This window comes from Frieseomelitta varia, unplaced genomic scaffold (genome assembly GCF_011392965.1).
Source record: "Frieseomelitta varia isolate USP_RPSP 00005682 unplaced genomic scaffold, Fvar_1.2 scaffold_941, whole genome shotgun sequence".
Lineage (NCBI taxonomy): Eukaryota > Metazoa > Arthropoda > Insecta > Hymenoptera > Apidae > Frieseomelitta > Frieseomelitta varia.
Window position 1 is genome coordinate 1 of NW_025110747.1, and position 16847 is coordinate 16847.

The window sequence follows — 16847 nt, forward strand, 5'->3', positions numbered from 1 at the left end:
TTTCGTTCGTCGAAAAAAAAAAAAAAAAAAAAAAAAAGAAGAAGAAGAAACGATTCACCTTTCCATTAAATAGAAACGTGATTCAAACGAGTATTTATAATAACATTCGTACAGTGATATTTAAAGCGGCAATGTGATACTTACTTGACGATTTCCCGTGCTTACGATCGATACAATTAATACCAATTGGAAAACAAGTACCCAATATACAAAGACTGAGACAGTCATGTTTACCATTGATTCTTCATAATGTCTTCTTGCTGTTTAATAGTTAATCGTATGGAATTACGATGTTGTTTTACTTTACGCGTATTATCCGACCGAGAAGATTTTCACGAAATTGGTGTATGCGTTCGGCGTGTTTCATCCCTGTGTGGTAGCCGCCGATTTTCACCATCGATCAATGCGAAAATCGGCAAGGTGGTAGACGCGCAACTGAAGACTACCGATTGATGAAAAAGCGGTGCGTCAATCGCGTCAACGAAAGCGGGGAAAGGAGTGAACGACGAGAGAACGACAAAGGCAGAGGCGACGGAAAGGAAGAAACACAGCTCTTACACAAGACACAAGGCGCGCACTGTTCAAAGGCCTTCCACTATATGTATAGTTGTGAGGTTCTGTCCTCACTATAATGGCCAAGCAGTGGTAGTGGAGAGGCTGGAGAGGTTGCGCGCCGGATGACAGAACACTACGTCATTGTACAGGCTGTGTGTTGTACGGTTTACGACTTAGGGTTTCTTACTTAGCGGCAGTTCCCGCCCTATCGCTTTTCCTTTTCTCTGTCACACCGATTTTGTTTCGTTCTCTTCTCTCTACTTCCCTCGTTTGTACTACAGTTCCTCTAGCCACCCTCCTCTAACCCGATAGCCCTCCAATTCTTGAACGTATTTCTGTAATTCTTTCAACAGCTACGTTCCCATGAGATTCCAATTGTTTCTCTTTTGCGGCGTGTACGCGCGCATAGGATTGGAAGGGAATGCGAATCCTCGCATTGTCGCAATTTTCCATTCGGTTTGCGGTCTTCTGTGAAAGACTTGATAATTGTGTAGAAGCAAGGAATTCCTCGATTGTCGCGAGCATCATCCTTGATTAAATGACACGTATCGCGATATCAGAAATTTAAATATGTACAGCGTGTGGAATGCAATAGAACGCGTCCTGGCTATTTTTAGGTGGGCAGATTCAAAAATACATCCGCCGTGCATTAAATATAACTGGAGATGCACGCACGCGGAATGCAGTACGACGGCACGCGAACGAGCGGTCGCTCGCAAATATGCAAATCCTGGCGTCAAAAGTGTAGCGCTTTCGTCGTTGATCATCTTATTTATCGTCCCAGTATTTTCGTATGAATATTCGCCTCTACCTTTTGCTCGTGTTTCGCCGTGATGAACCATCGCGTGTAGAACCAAAGGATGAGAAAGCTAAAATTATTATCTCGGACAAATTGGTCGGATCAGTGGGAGGCGTGCGATTCCAAAGGCAGCTAACTAGAAAACAGGAAGACAGATAGTGGCGGCGAGGAAGACGATCAAATGGAGATTATCTAACCGTGCGTAATTTTCGTTTAATTTCTCACGTTTCACGCTGTGTTCCACGTGAACTCCGAACTACGATCCACGATTCCACCATGATTCCAGGTCATTAAACTAATCTGTTTACGTTCTTGACACGTGAATGAATGAATGCAGCAATGGAGCGAAACATTGTTACGAACAAAGAAACGAAGAAAAAGCGAAAGGATGAATCGTCGACATATTCATTGGCGAAAATTAGCGAAAAATTTCTCGGTAGTTCAGTGCGCCATCCGATTTCACGTCGATGTCGTTTATTTATTTAATCGTCTGCTACTGTCGTACGCTGCTGATACCTGGTTATGAGAATAGGTAAAAAAAAAAAGCGGCACTTAATACCGGAAGTATTGTCATTCCACAAATATTTTTCTGGATCCAGTGGCGCCAAAGTCATCGTCTCGAGCACTGTCACCGTCACGTTTATTTTATTGGCTTGCTCTTAAAGTTTACGCCTCGATTTCGTTGCTCATCCAAAATTTCTTTGCGACGGAATTTCTCCCAATTCTGGAGTGACACGCGATTTATTAAAATTAATAATTTCAAACGTATTTCAACGGAACCCAATAGCATCCTACAACTCACAGCATAAATCTCGTTCGACCATGATGGGAGTATGAGAAGGAGCAAGTTATTACGCGTAAAAATGGTTCAATAGCTTAAATACTACAATAGTTTTATTTGTTATAATTAAAATATAAATAATTCTAACGTTCTACGACACAGTAGTATATACAATGATCGAGACGACGTGATTATAATAATAATTTAATGACAATATAGGATACGATGTAGACATGCTAATCATTGATACGTATAACCCTACGCGAATTTAGGAATGTTCTTATGTACAATGTTAGGACATCGATCTTCAGATAAATCTCTAGGAATGACTCTCGTGCTAGTGTGTAAAAATCATTTTTACCTGATATATATATTCTGCCGCTCTTACTTTTGCTCTCTCTCTCTCTCTCTCTCTCGCACGCATACACTTCCAGTTTCTTCTTTTTTCTCACACACACATTTATTCTCCCCTTTTCAATCATCATTGAGACATATGTTGATGCTTGATTCGCTTCTTTCTTCCTAAAGAGAAGAAAAAAGAAAAAAAGAAACGATGAAATGTCCTTAACGACATCCGCAACGATCTGCGATCATGTCTTGATAAACTTTCAGGACCACGTTCTCGTTGTCATCAAAGAACAGAATGGTCGTGCCCAATAGTTTCGTTGGTACGCAGCAAGGTCTCTCGACCCCTTTCACCAATCCCATTTTATGAACGATTCCCTGAACAGTCGCGTGATTTGTCGGTTGTTGATCTTGACTCAACGGCGATTCGCAGATACCTTTGCAATGATAGGCTGAATAACCAAGCGGAGCGATGATAGAAGAGGAGAGACCGATTTCCTTGAAATCGACGTAGAGCTCGTGCCTCGTGCATTCGGTGACATTTTGTTGGACAGACGCGTGACTTCTAGTCGATCGTTTCTCGCGAACATTTTCGTTCGATAACGACCTCTGACGAACTATTTCTCCTATTCTTTCGCGGCGCATCGCTCGCTGGTACACGCCTGTCGACGTTAAAACGTGCGACTTTCTCGGATAGAAAATGGTTTCTCTCCGATGTCGTCCGGACGATTCTTCTGCGAGATCTCGAGTCCCTCGAATTGCTTGAGTCACTACATCACGCCCAACTATTCCCGTTCTCTTCTTTCTTTGGAAGAATTCAGATTTATTTTCGTTCTCCCATCGAGCCTCTTCCGGCTGACCTTTTCCCCGATCACGTTTCTCGACATTTTTATCACTGTAGTCATTCTTCAAGTCATTCTCGTCCTCGTCCTCGCGCGACGTTTCTTCAATCTCGTTGTTATTACGATCGTCTCGGTGTTTTTTCCCGTCGTCGTCGAATAGTACTAAAATGGGCTGTTTGCTATGATGATACTCGTTTCGTCGTGAAAACTCCACCACCACTTGATCCTCGAACACGGTAGAAGCGGTCACCAAAAGTCCAAGATTCGGTTCCCCGGTTAACCAGGCAAGAACAGCGTGTTTCACATTAAATATCTGATGGTAAAAATAAATTATTTAACACGGCCGGAAATTTAGCATTTCTCTCCTTTTTTCAATTCCAAAATTCTGAAACTTGCCTGCCAACCAGATGCATGCGCTCCGACATACCGAACGTTCAACAGTCTGTGAAGGTCGGGAACTTCTAAACTTTTTTCATCCAAGACTTGATACACTCTTATCTAAGGTAAGATATATACCTCGTCAACAGAATCCTTTAAAAAGTCAACAAATTACGATTGACGTGCGTCTACTTACCAAGTAGTAGGGAGAAGCTAAAATGGACGGATGCATTATTTTCAAAGGTGTCCTTTTTCGATAGAGATGGAGCTCCGCCTCCAAAACCGATTCGTTCACTTCTAAGCCCGTGATATTGAAGAAGTATAATCGCGACACGGTGGTATCTGTGTGAAAAGTTTTCGCTTTTAGTAAAATTTCACTTTTGGCTGGAGTTATGTTACAGGGTCGCGTTTACCTCTTTCGATGAAGCTGCGAACAACCTTGGCATTGTATGGATTTTTACCTCGCGTTACACCGCTGGGATCGGCGACATTATTATACAGTTCCACCATAAATTGCGGCGGCACTTTACGACGTCCTGTTTTCTCACCATGACTCCGAATACCAAGAACCTGCAACGATTTCATCGTCTAGTTAACATAGTCGTTTCAAACGTGCTTCCTCCGCGAGTCAAATATTACTTAGTCGTTTCACTCTTATTTCTAATCATTCGGAAATGAGAGTTCCGTTCTCACCAAGTTCTCACAAACAGCAAGTTATACGACACAATTATCTGGAGACGGACCTGTTGCAGTTTTTCTAAAGCCTCGTCCCGATTAGCGTCGTGCTCGCTCCCTTCGCTCAAGCCATCCAAGGACCACGGATTGACAAATTCCTCCACGCTGGTATTATCATCTTCGGTAAAGCGACTTGGGTGTGCGTGCACGTTGAAAGTGCACGATAGAAAGAGTATCGCCAAAAGGGAAAATCGTACGTCACTCGACATCATTCTCCTGTGTGGAAAACAGTTCCGAAAATAGGCTCGCAACGCGTAATCTCTGCAGACTCGCTCAAAGAACGGCCCGATGACAGCGGTTGAACATCGACTGAATATCTGCGTTAAGTCTGTGACAAACGCTTCTTAGCGGGCAGGAGGTTTGCCGAACCGAACGGAACGCTAAGTAGCATATGGGAGATCTTGGCTGCGAGGAGTCACCTTTATGCTATGCCGGGAGTTGCCTCCCCCGCATTGCTCCCCGCAGCGACATCGGCTTCTCTCACGGGACACCGACGCGACGCTACGCGACTTGACGCGATTCAACGCAACTCGACGACGCGGTTTTCCTTTCTCTCCCCATTTGTTTCTTATTAAGCCATCCTAGGCTACCTTCCATCGTCCTGGACACATCGACCACGCATCGCGTTTCTCTCTTAATTCTCTTGCGGAGGAGATTCTTTTTTAAAAAATTGTACGCCTTGTGTGCTTTTCGACGAGAAATTTTGCATCTCTCTGGAAATAAAATGACACTGCGTGATTAAAAAAAGAATAGATAGAGAAATGAAGACAAGGTAAGGATCGATTATAAGCGATGGCGTTCCGAGAAGAAGATCGAAACGTACGAGCAACGGGATGATGACATCGTGGATCTATTAAAAAAAGCTCGTGCTTCCTAAATTCCGTAGATTCGTGAGTGGCGAGTCATGTGGCTCCACGCAGCAATATTTAGATATCGCGAATAATCGGTTGTTTTCCTACGAGGACGATGACGGATCTCGCGAGGGTGTCAGCGTGTATTTTCGCCTCCGTTCGAACGTCGGGCACCGACTTCGACCTCGTTCTTCTCGTTGCATTATTCGTACGTGAACGGAAACGACGTAGAGAATAGTTGTAAGTACAAATGTTGGCTAGTGCCATATTCGCGAAAGATACCATTTTATTGCGCCTTACCAAATGTAATCCCACTTTTGTCATCTTCCGTCATGGAGAGGGGATTAATCGCGTAACTGGAACTAATTCCAACTTGTTAAACGTTCCTTAAAAAATTAATCCGATTGCCATGAAAATTGCAGAATCATTTAATACGACAATTGACATTAGCAAACGAAACGGATAGAACGCGATGGACATGGACTAGTTTCAGAGCGGTTGACGTTTTCTAGAAAGTCATTGTATTTATTTGTCATACCAATACACGGTGCATGTAGGAACATCGAAATGGTACTTTGTATTTACGCGACGCATAAAGTAACCTAAATATCTCTATAAGTCTGTTTTATTGGTCCGTTGATTTCAATAGATCTCTCTCGATCTTCTCTATTTTATTCAGACGCAGGCGCACTGTGTAATTTGAATAATTTCTCTCTTCGATCCACGACGAGTCCTGAAAAAAAAAAAAAAAAAGAAACGAAAATATCTCACTGAGCGTTTAACCGCAGATTTGATTAATCTTCATTCCCGAATACCTGTATTCGTGAACTTTGAATCTAGCTGGTGTACAAGTATGTTGCTTTGAATACAAGGCGGCCAAGCATCTCGATGGTTCTTTTTTGTCCCTCAAAAGACACATTTCCGTCTCATTCCCTGGACACGTCCCAACACATTGTCCAACGTTAATTTGCTATTTGTGCAAATGCGAAGACAACGATAAATTCTAACATGATCATAGTGGCAGTCTCAAATGGTGTGGGAACAGAAAATTTACCCGAACGACTGGCCTAACGTCCGTTGTGTTCGTGCCATCCTTAATTTCGACCTCGCTAAAATCTAGAACGGTCTCCATGTGATCCATTTTGTGACATGTTCCAGCACAGCCACATTTCTCAATCACTTGATACACTTCGTCTCCTGAAATATAACACGATAAACGTACCTATCCCGATTGAAATTACAACATCTATCGCAAGTGTAAGAGATCTGACATACCATTCGGTCCTTTGATGCTAACCGTGCTGTTTCTCACCGGCTTGCACCCGAGATCTTTTAAAAGGCACGTCGACGATTATCGATAAGAGGACTACGAGCAAATGATATATCGAGCGAAAGAAAATTAGATACCTTTAGCACAGTGACCCATACATACTCCGACGTCCATCACGGCCTGATGAGGAGTGCCAGAATGGACGAGATGCGTGAAGGATTCTCGCCGACAGGACGAATCCGGCGTGCATTCGCAAGCTTCTGTGACTTCGATCACGCGAACCCCTTGGATTGTCGATACCCTCTCTAGTTTCGCCGCGTTTGGACGACAATGCGATTCTGGGAAACATCTCTGAGGGAAACGAGAAAAGATGAATTCCATTGAATACGGTGAAAACGGAAACTTGGATATTTCAATCGGATGGGATCTAAGATATTGCTAAAAAGGTAAGGAGGAAGAACACGGAATGGCTGGCCATGTATCACACAGCGAAACACTTTATCGATACAGATATGCTGAATGAGCAAAAGCAAGCACGCGACTTCACAGAATTCGTACTTTATTTCGTCGTACATTTACCGAGAAAGTATCGATAGTATCCACGGAGGAATTCATAATACTCTCATACCGTGCGCCTCGTTATCTCGTTCGGACGTTTTCTTTGGTACTCGATTTCTTTCGTGGCACGCGGGCCATTTAATTATTCTCGCTGCGGGATAACACCGACCGTTATCTTTGTCCGATCAAAGGCATCGGTGCGCTTTTATCCCCTTTTCTTCTCTCTCGTTTATCCCCCTGGTGATATTTCTGGCTAAGAATATTTTCTAATAAATTCTGTTCCCAGATACATCCATCCTCGAGATCCCAGGAACGTGATTCGGGATTTAGTAGCTGGCCAAGCTGGCGCCGGAGCGGTGACCTGGCACGATGCGACCTTCCAAGGACGTACGACACAACCTCCACTTTCTGCATATCGCGTGCAACATTTTTTTTTTTTTCTGCTCAAGCCTGTTTCATTCCCGCAGTGTGGGTGTTGCAAGATCATAAACCACCGATTTGGTTGAATCAAGTGACGAAAATAGCTTCCTCCTCGAGAGAACGGTCGTTCTCGAATTGTACTTATTACGGCATGTTTCATTTACCATTCCAATTAGAGTCCACTGCAGTTCTATCGTGGACTCGATAGTCCGGCAATTCGTACACGAACGAAGTGAAAGCACGTGACGACCTCTTAACCGCGATATGATTGTCGATGAATTTTGGAAAATAGGATTAGTGCAAGGTACGTACGTATGTATGTATAAAAAGGATACGATGATCATCGACGAAGATAGACGATTCTCAATACGGGCCGTAAAAGTCGCGAAGATCGTACAATCGCGCGATGCTGCGTGGCCGCATTCCAGCTGGCGGATTGGTCGATCCCATGCGTCATAAATCTACATGACGTTCCTGCCTTTTTCGCCCTTCGTATAGCCCTTGGCATAAGGTAACCTGCCATGGCAACGTATATATCGCGTTAATTCTTTTTTCTGCTTTTATTTGCGAATTTGATCTTTTCGTCTGGTCCGTTGTTTTTTCTTTGACACGCCGTCCCACTATTCGAACAGAATTCCTCGACGTCCACTCTCAGTTTTTCGAGCTTACTGCGAGATCGATCCTTTCGCTATACACCGGCTTGTTTTAGTGAAACTTTCCAACGCTTTTCAACGCTTTTTTCAAAATTTCTGTGAATTCTGAAATCGTTTTCTTTTCTTTCAATCCCTTCACTTACTATTTTCTTCTCAGTCTTCAATGCAAAGCATTATTGAAAACATTATATAGAATTTAGTATTTATTAACCAAATTCAGTTTGAAGAATTAAATTGAAAATTCATTTCAAATCGAAACCACAATTCCAAGAAACGTCGCAAGTGTAACTCGATATTATAACTCAAAGGGTCTTGATCGTAAAAATAAGCATGTTCGTGACAATGAATTTGAAAAGATTCCAGGTCGACGAATTCAACAATTTCACGACCGGTTCGATAAACTCCACGATGGCTGTGTGTCTTTTTGTTGTAAACTCGATGCGCTAAGGCGGGCATCAACCAAAAAGTTTTTTGCACCAGGTGCATCCTGCGGCCATGAGTCACGCGTTACACACACATCTATGTGCCTCCGTAACCCTGCGTTCCTTTATTAAACCGAAATGTTTAAAGGCAGAAATAATCGTACGAAAAATGATTTACCTGTACAGTAGGTCGACTCGCGTCTCCTGGATCGTCCAGCACGTGTCGTGGACATAGTTTACGACAATGGCCCGCGTCAATTTGGATAATTTCGCCCGATATTCCTGTTGAAATAAACACGGCTGAATGAAATATGGCTGAAAAAGATTAGCATTAACGATAAAGTGTGGCTGGCGAGGTTCAATGAAATTTCAATAGTGCCGTAGGATGGTGTTGTTGACGGTATGCGCTGTGCCGTTCGCACGCGATCCACCGTACAAAATTTACGACCAGTATCGCGCTAAATAAGTTAACGAGATGTATATAAAAAAATCGTCTGTAGTGTAACCGTGCTATTTTTTGCGCGAACGCGTGGGACATGGAATGCGTTGACTCCTTGGTGATTCACATTACCCTGGACCTTTAGCTATTTCATTGCCACCTTTCGTACAAACGGCATTACCTCGAGATCTACCAGAGTATTTCACAGATTCGCGCCCAATCGGGTTAAATAGCCATTGCTCGATTTGATCATTTCAGATAATCGAAGACAGAAAAATGGTAGGAGTGCTGGTTACGACGTTGATTCAAGAAGTGTCGGCCGAGAATGCCAGACGTCGATCAAACAAAAAAATTGTCGTTTAATTGACAATTGATCACATCTCGATGGAGATGATGTTTCTTCGGTCGTTTCGCAGAACTGACCGCTTCGGCGAAAACTTAATTATTCGCTCGCGAGGGGCGTTAACATTCGACGAATCACAAACTCGGTCCTTTGATCGGTTCCCACCTACAAGCAACGGTATAAGATCGAATAATAAGTTCGAACCAATTTCAATTAGGCCTCGCGCTATTTTAATGCGATAGTTGGCAATGATAAGTCGATCAAATGTTTTGATCATGGGCACCACGAGAACACCGTCACCGGATGCTTCATCCTCTCGATCGGCGTCAATTGATTGAACACCCGATATTAATTTACCGGATCAGATCTAGCAACAAGGCCACCAGCGTTTACCACTCATGAATATGGGGCGGCAAGAACGAAAAAACGAGGGAACATAATTTACATTTAGCTTGCATTTAGGTTGCTTAAAATTACGCAATTTCACGCCGAATCTCTTTTATGTCACCTCACGATCCTCCGTGCATCGTGTTATCCATATTTTTCCTTAAATCCGCTTACCGTATCCAACATCGATCATTTTTTCGTGTCGGGCGCAGCACACATGTTCCCTCTGTGTCCTGCCTTCGTTGCCTTCATTCTGGTCACCGATAGCTGAAACAGAAACAATGTCCTCGATGCGGATACCAAACTGATATCAAACTGAATCATAGAGTGAAGTCATCTGATACATGATATTTTTTAAAAACATAACTCTTGGCTAAAAGAACATTTCTGAAATCTCAAACATTTTAAAACTATGCTCTCTTCCTTTGTAATATCGGAAAACAGAGTATCCATCAGAGTACATGTATATTTTTATTACAATTAATAATTCTAAAGTGTTATAAAGTAATTAAAAACAAGAATTATGCAAATTCGCAGACAAGAAAAAAACGGATTCCCACTTATTTTTTTACTGAGACTTGTTTTTTCAAATTTTTTATTTTTTGCACATTGGCACATACAATCCATCTCATCAGCCCCTTAGCCCACCAGTAACATTCTGTGCACTGAACTCATTGCTCACAGTATATATTGGAAGAATATAAATTTGTGCGAAAATTCCGCATCGTAATTTTCTTTATAATCGTTTTCGTCATCCAAAACAATATCTTCATCACTTTCATTATTTGAACTTTCATTTACAAGTTTCCTTCTAATGGATTTTTTAATTGTTGCTGTTCTCTTGTTTAATGCTTTGATTTTATCTCTTTTCTTTTAGTTTTTCTTTGATGACGTTAGTTATTATAGCAATACTTCCAGAACGTTTATATTCCTCAATGGAAATTTTTGATAGTTTATAGTTCCGATTTCTTGGCTTAACACAGACTTTCTACCAAGAGGGCTTTGATATCAATTCTTCAGAAGAAAAATCGGTATCTTTTATATAACATTTCAAAGTTATTGTTAGGAACATTGAAAAATTTCGCCGCCTTTTTACAACCCATATTAATTTTTCGAACTTTAATTACCAATACTATCCGATCTTTATCCCATTCTTTCCGTTTTTTAGCAGAATCCGCCTAGAAAAGTGAACATAATTGGATGTCTTATATGAGATCTGTCTCATAATAAAAAACAATGACAATTGTTTAAAGATTAACCATTCATTATTTTACAACATTATAATCAGTAAATTTTGAAACTTTACTATCTGCACTATATAATAATACCTAAGGAAAATGATTAAACACTTACCCTATTGAAGGTATTTATAATTGAGTAAAAATCTTTTTAAAAACAACTCACTAACATACGTTTCTTCGAGGTATTCAACAGTTGCTAAACAACTGATAAATGCTTAGTTACGTGCAAGAGAACATCGCGATCACATTCAATAGTTCCACAACAAAAATAAGGTGGGCTGTCATATTAGGAGAGATCCCATTAGACAACTTTACCCTACTTGTTTGAAGACTATTTAAATAAACTTAAATTGTACGAGTTGAGTGAAATATAAAATGTATATAAAATGTGTATAAAACCACATAACAGAAAACTGAATAGAAAGAGAAGGGAGCAGAGAGGATGAATCAGAACGAAAATGTACGATGCGGTACCTACCTAATCGCAAATTGGCGAGGCAAATTAAAGTGAAGCCACCGAATATGGCCCACCGACCCCTCGTAATTTGTATTCGCATCGATACAAATAGCGACAGACGTAAATCGATGAATGCGATTTACCGTGACGAAACGACGGGTTCGTGTATCAAGGATGCACGAGTTGTTTGCCGCTTAAAAAAATACGTAATAGCGTTTAGTAATAACGTAGGTGCGGAGCACCATATGAACGAAAATTGTGCTAATTTGTCACAGTGGTTATTATCTCATTACTCTATATATGCCCGTGCGCGGATGACTAGAAGATTCGTGATACACGGAATACTCCTGGACTCGCACGTACACGACATGCAAAGCGGTACCCCAGAAAGGACGCACCGTGCGATCGATCACGATCGATTGTTGCCCACGCAGGTTGCGATCTGCGAGAAGACTGGCCGTCTGAAAGCCGCTGGATCTCGTTCAGACGGAGAGGCGTCCGGCTGACAGGCGGATCTCTATTAATCTCGTTTAGTACGGGAACGTCGGCCCGCTTCGTGACGGCTGGCCCGTCCATCCATCGGTCTTTTGCCTCTTGCCTGCCGCGATCCCTGATGCGCCTGATCCCTGATATGCTGCTGATTTTATGCTCCACCGAATCTGATTCATCTCTCGTCTGGATCTGAATCTCATTTAAGGAATAACAAATGCATTACCTGCAATTGTATAAATTGCAATCTATTTTAAATTGTTCATTTTTTTTTTTACAACGGTTAGAGAGAGAGAGAGAGAGAGAGATAGAGAGATAGAGAGAGAGAGAGATTGAATCGATAAGTCTCCTCGGCTTCTCAAACCTGTATTCGCGATATTCTGTTCCTACCTTATTTTTTACATTCATCCACGAGAATTTTATGAGCTCGATGTATTGGAATATAATATGCGAAACTTAAAAAGAAAGAGAGGTTAAGAAAAGAAAGATCCTACATCCTTTACCTCGTATATCTTTTTTTTTTTTTATCACAAAGTAGAACTCTTTATGCTCGATAGGAGACTGTATCCTTTCTATTAGTATTTGAAGATCTTCATAAACACTCTATATTGTTTCGAAATTTATTGTCTATTTATTGTCTATTAATTACATATTTTCTTTATCCTTTTGATCTACAGACTACTTCCCTCCAAGTAAAACAGTTTTATTTATTGGCGCGCTAATTTATGAAATTTAAAACTACGGTCTAGCGTTTTTTCAATTGTGTCTAAGAAACAATAAAAATTTCAGATGTTAAGATAATATCTTTTCACATATGAATGAAATAAATATATTTGTTAACTACTGTCATTATTCAGTTAGAATTTCTGTAGATGTGTTGCACTCTGAACGGACACGTCTATCATATTTGATTATTTCATTGCAAATATTTCTATGAATTTTTGTGTTTTATACCAATTTTTATATTAAAAATCACAACTTAGAAATAATTGTATAAATTCGTACACATTTCATAAAAAGGTACGTTTTTTTCTTTTATCCCATTTAATACAAAATACTTATATATAATTTAGAGGTTATGTTCTCTCAGTTAAATATCTATTTATTTTAGTATTTTAAATAATAAATATGTCCCATAGAATTACATTAAAATATAGTAAAATAGGAATATTTTATGAATTATTTTTTTATTGTTTCAGAATGACTTCAAAGGCAAAAGAAAGTGGGAGAAAAAGTATTTCTCCTTGGATGACATGTGTAACATGTCAGAGCATCTTAACACAAAAAGATGTAACAGTGCATGGCACTAATTGTCCGCCAAATCTTAAAACATGGAATCATGATTTCATTTATAGTGGTATACTATATAGTACCATGGAAACATATAATCCATTAGGTATATATGCTTTTACATTTACCATTTTTTTGTATCTTTTTTTATATAAACGTTTTTTGCATAGAACAGCCAAAAAATATTCATGTAAGGACATTTGATGACATGGCGTTTATATCACAGTCTGCTTTACAATTATGTGAAATTGCAATAGGAGATTATGTTCTTGTGACTGCTGGCGACAACAAAGCTGTTAAAACTGCATGGCCAACTAAAGATAAAAGTTTAACAAGTGTTTCGTTAACAAAACATGGTAATAATTTTTATTGAATCTTCTCAAGTGTGTATAAAAATTATATTATTTATACATCTTTTATAGCAATAGAATTAAATAACCTTCGAGGCCATGTTAAGATCGAAAAATTTAACTTCTGTGTTAATGTCGCCAAGGAATTTGTAATCCGTAGTGTTGGGAAACATACATTACAAGAAGCAACCATGGAACTTGACATAATAATTAAGAATCACAATGAACAAAAGGTATTTACCATAGGTAATAAATTCAGTGTGCCTTTCTATGGCAAAACATTAATTTATAATATTGTCAAAGTTGTATCAGATGATTATAAAAATAATAATTTATCTGATCAATTGAAACAATTAAAAATGACAGATGAAGTACATGAACCCAAATTTTATAAAGCACTTTACAACACAAAGTGGACAATTTTAAGTGAAGAGCAAGAAAAGAAACACTGCAAAAGATCTAAATTTAAGATACAAGATGTTGGTGGATACGATAATGTAATACAAAATATCAAGGATATTCTTGATATCGGGCTTGGTCAATGCCAAAGTATTGGAGACTTTTATGTTAGTAAAGGAATATTATTATATGGTACTGCTGGTGTTGGTAAATCTATTATTGCCAATGCTTTAATATCTGAATATGATATCAATTCTATCACTATTTATAGTACCGACATTTATAGTAAATCACTAGGCGAAACAGAAAGAAAATTACAAGATATTTTCGTGGAAGCTAAAACTAAAGCTCCAAGTATTATTCTAATAGAAGAAATAGATAGTTTATGCCCTAAAAGAAGTACTTCGAGTACAGATCATGAAAGAAGAGTACTTTCACAATTAATTACACTCTTTGATGACATACAAAATGCAAATGATAATGTAGTGATACTTGCCACAACTTCGAAATTAGACCTTGTAGATAGTTCCCTTAGAAGACCTGGTAGAATAGACAAAGAATTTGAAATTTACGTGCCTACTTACAGCATGCGTGCAGAAATATTTAAAAAGATGTTATTAAAGATACCAAACAATTTATCTTCAGAAGATATACAAGATATCGCATTTGCTACTCATGGATTTGTTGGCGCCGATTTATACGGTTTATGTTCTCAAGCAATTTTAAATGCTGTAAAGTGTCATCAGAAAATTAATACTAGTTTTGATCTTTCATTAAAAGTAACAGTGTCAAACTTTGAACATGCTTTAACTGTCACAAAGCCATCAGCTATGAAAGAAGTTCTTGTAGAAGTACCGAATGTTCGGTGGTCGGATATAGGAGGACAAAGAGACTTAAAATTAAAATTAAAACAAGCTGTTGAATGGCCATTGCGTCATCCTGAAGCGTTTCTTAGGATGGGTATAACTCCACCTAAAGGTGTTTTAATGTTTGGACCACCAGGTTGTTCTAAGACTATGATCGCAAAAGCTCTTGCAACAGAAAGTAAAGTAAATTTTTTAAACATAAAGGTAAGACAGTTTAATTTGAAATATTTTCATTCTGAAAAAAGTGTTAAAAAATATATTTTTAGGGTCCAGAATTATTTTCAAAATGGGTCGGTGAATCCGAAAAAGCCGTAAGAGAAGTATTTCGAAAAGCAAGACAAGTTTCACCTTCAATAGTATTTATTGATGAAATTGATGCGTTAGGAAGCGAAAGAAGTTCTTCATCAAGCGGCGGAAGTAATGTACAAGAACGAGTTTTAGCACAGTTATTAACAGAACTCGATGGAGTTACTGCATTAGGCGGCGTTACTTTGGTGGCAGCAACTAATCGACCTGATAAAATTGATAAAGTTAGCTATATCTTCATAAATAATTATATTTAACAAAATATTTTATTAATTAAAATGTTGGAATGTACTGAAAAGCAAGTATAGTACCTGAAAAGCAAAATTTTTAGTCCAAATTTATCATTTAGGGAATATTTTGAATCGAAATCAAGATCATTTTTCACGGAAATGAATAGTTTCATCAAAAAGGATAAAATGAACCAACTCTGACTTAAACCTCTTCATTTTTTTAGTTGTGTGAGAGACTTAAACAGATTATTCAATACCAGACGTATCAACTATGTATGTTTGTCCAGATACGTGTATGTAGACAAATTGTGCAAATCTATGCAAATATCTCAAAAACTTTCCATTTCCATAAAATATAATCTGGGCTGAAATAATGAATTTAGAATAAAAATTTGGTTTCTTAGATACTACAGTACAGCTAAATATTGTTTTGTTACAGGCACTTCTTCGTCCAGGTCGTTTGGATAGGATAATATACGTGGAATTACCTGATTATGAAACCAGACAAGAGATTTTTGATATAAAATTAAGAAATATGCCAATCGCTGAAGATGTACAAATTCAAGATCTAGTTGATCTTACAGAAGGATATTCTGGAGCAGAAATCCAGGCAATTTGTCACGAAGCTGCTATGAAAGCACTCGAAGAAAACTTAAATGCTAATATAATCACCAAAGAACATTTCAAAGCAGCATTAGCCATAATTACTCCACGAACGCCGGCATCGTTAATAAATTTATATAATGAATATATAAATAAAATACATTAACTATAAATATTTATTTACATGTAATAATTGAATTTGTCTATATTTCCGAATCATTTATCGTCTGTCAATATTTTTCTATTATTTTAATACCAACCTTCAGACTCTTGTTCGGAAATTAATAAAATTTTCAGTTATATAATTACATTGACAAATGTCGGTAACGATAAAATGTGAACGACCTTTCGGTAAAAATTGTTTGAAAGATATTATTGAAAGGTACGATAATTTGATTATTTGATGAATTCAATGACAGTCAACTTAATATTCTTTTAGTTGCGGTTGCTGTCCACCAATGGACCCACAATGTCCACCATGCTCTATGTCGTGTTCGCCTCAACCTATTTGGTATTATACATGTCCTATGCCACCATGTAAATTGGAACCAAAACCAAACTGTTGCCCACCTATTACTTGCATGCCATGTTCTCCTAGTGTTCCATGCCCTTACATTTATTCACCTTGCACAAGCCGTGTCACCTGTATACCTATGCCTAAACCAGTCCCAGCTCCTTACGAAGTTGGCTCTGTCTTCAGGGTACCTGTTACTACTGGTGGATTATTTTATATTGGAACAGTCAAATGTTATCCCTGTTTACCATTTGCTTGTTAAATCATATCTCTATTTTACTCTGCATCAACAAAACTCAGCAAAACATTGATTATTATTTAATC

At 38.9% G+C, this 16847-nt stretch overlaps 3 protein-coding genes across 11 annotated transcripts; 1 reads left to right on the plus strand and 2 right to left on the minus strand.

Moving 5' to 3' along the window:
- Positions 1-2230: 2230 nt before the first annotated feature.
- On the minus strand, positions 2231-4914 carry LOC122537986 (bone morphogenetic protein 2-like). 2 transcript variants are annotated; one of them, XM_043671694.1, is made up of 5 exons: positions 4444-4914; positions 4114-4270; positions 3897-4042; positions 3719-3820; positions 2231-3635 (listed from the first exon to the last, which is right to left on the minus strand). In XM_043671694.1, exons 1-5 carry the CDS (start codon positions 4645-4647, stop codon positions 2700-2702), a joined length of 1545 nt encoding a protein of 514 aa, XP_043527629.1. In that variant the 5' UTR covers positions 4648-4914; the 3' UTR covers positions 2231-2699. The 2 variants fall into 2 exon arrangements, with proteins under 2 accessions (XP_043527629.1, XP_043527630.1); XM_043671695.1 differs by having other exon boundaries at positions 4394-4479.
- Positions 4915-5103: 189 nt separating this feature from the next.
- On the minus strand, positions 5104-12433 carry LOC122537988. 3 transcript variants are annotated; one of them, XM_043671698.1, is made up of 10 exons: positions 12356-12433; positions 11875-12157; positions 9953-10045; positions 8788-8891; positions 6694-6907; positions 6562-6615; positions 6341-6483; positions 6102-6256; positions 5259-6019; positions 5104-5148 (listed from the first exon to the last, which is right to left on the minus strand). In XM_043671698.1, the coding sequence occupies exons 1-9, from the start codon at positions 12371-12373 to the stop codon at positions 5962-5964; spliced, it is 1122 nt and encodes a 373-aa protein (XP_043527633.1). In that variant the 5' UTR covers positions 12374-12433; the 3' UTR covers positions 5104-5148; positions 5259-5961. The 3 variants fall into 3 exon arrangements, with proteins under 3 accessions (XP_043527633.1, XP_043527632.1, XP_043527634.1); XM_043671697.1 differs by having other exon boundaries at positions 11875-12163; positions 12356-12425; XM_043671699.1 differs by lacking the exon at positions 12356-12433 and adding an exon at positions 11498-11669 and having other exon boundaries at positions 11770-11978.
- LOC122537985 (ATPase family protein 2 homolog) lies at positions 7263-16803 on the plus strand. Of its 6 annotated transcripts, XR_006308759.1 has the most exons (7): positions 12828-12985; positions 13165-13361; positions 13426-13611; positions 13678-15074; positions 15137-15400; positions 15846-16391; positions 16449-16803. XR_006308759.1 is itself a non-coding variant. In XM_043671689.1 (6 exons), the coding sequence occupies exons 2-6, from the start codon at positions 13166-13168 to the stop codon at positions 16173-16175; spliced, it is 2373 nt and encodes a 790-aa protein (XP_043527624.1). In that variant the 5' UTR covers positions 7263-7501; position 13165; the 3' UTR covers positions 16176-16803. The 6 variants fall into 6 exon arrangements, 5 of the variants coding, with proteins under 5 accessions (XP_043527624.1, XP_043527625.1, XP_043527628.1 ...); XM_043671689.1 differs by lacking the exon at positions 12828-12985 and adding an exon at positions 7263-7501 and having other exon boundaries at positions 15846-16803; XM_043671690.1 differs by having other exon boundaries at positions 12826-12985; positions 15137-15292; positions 15846-16803.
- The last annotated feature ends 44 nt before the right edge of the window (positions 16804-16847 follow it).

Bases quoted from the DNA above. Each gene is read 5' to 3' on its own strand.
- LOC122537988 (XM_043671697.1), bottom strand. The intron at 10,046-11,874 runs GTGCGTCCTTTC...TTTCTGTTTCAG, and splicing joins CGATCGTGATCGATCGCACG to CTATCGGTGACCAGAATGAA. The intron at 6,484-6,561 runs GTATGTCAGATC...GTTATATTTCAG, and splicing joins TAGCATCAAAGGACCGAATG to GAGACGAAGTGTATCAAGTG.
- LOC122537985 (XM_043671689.1), top strand. From the start codon at position 13,166: ATGACTTCAAAGGCAAAAGAAAGTGGGAGAAAAAGTATTTCTCCTTGG. The intron at 13,612-13,677 runs GTAATAATTTTT...CATCTTTTATAG, and splicing joins TGTTTCGTTAACAAAACATG to CAATAGAATTAAATAACCTT. The intron at 15,075-15,136 runs GTAAGACAGTTT...ATATATTTTTAG, and splicing joins TAAATTTTTTAAACATAAAG to GGTCCAGAATTATTTTCAAA.
- LOC122537986 (XM_043671694.1), bottom strand. From the start codon at position 4,647: ATGATGTCGAGTGACGTACGATTTTCCCTTTTGGCGATACTCTTTCTA. The intron at 4,271-4,443 runs GTCCGTCTCCAG...AAATCGTTGCAG, and splicing joins CTTTAGAAAAACTGCAACAG to GTTCTTGGTATTCGGAGTCA. The intron at 4,043-4,113 runs GTAAACGCGACC...CTTTTCACACAG, and splicing joins TCGCAGCTTCATCGAAAGAG to ATACCACCGTGTCGCGATTA.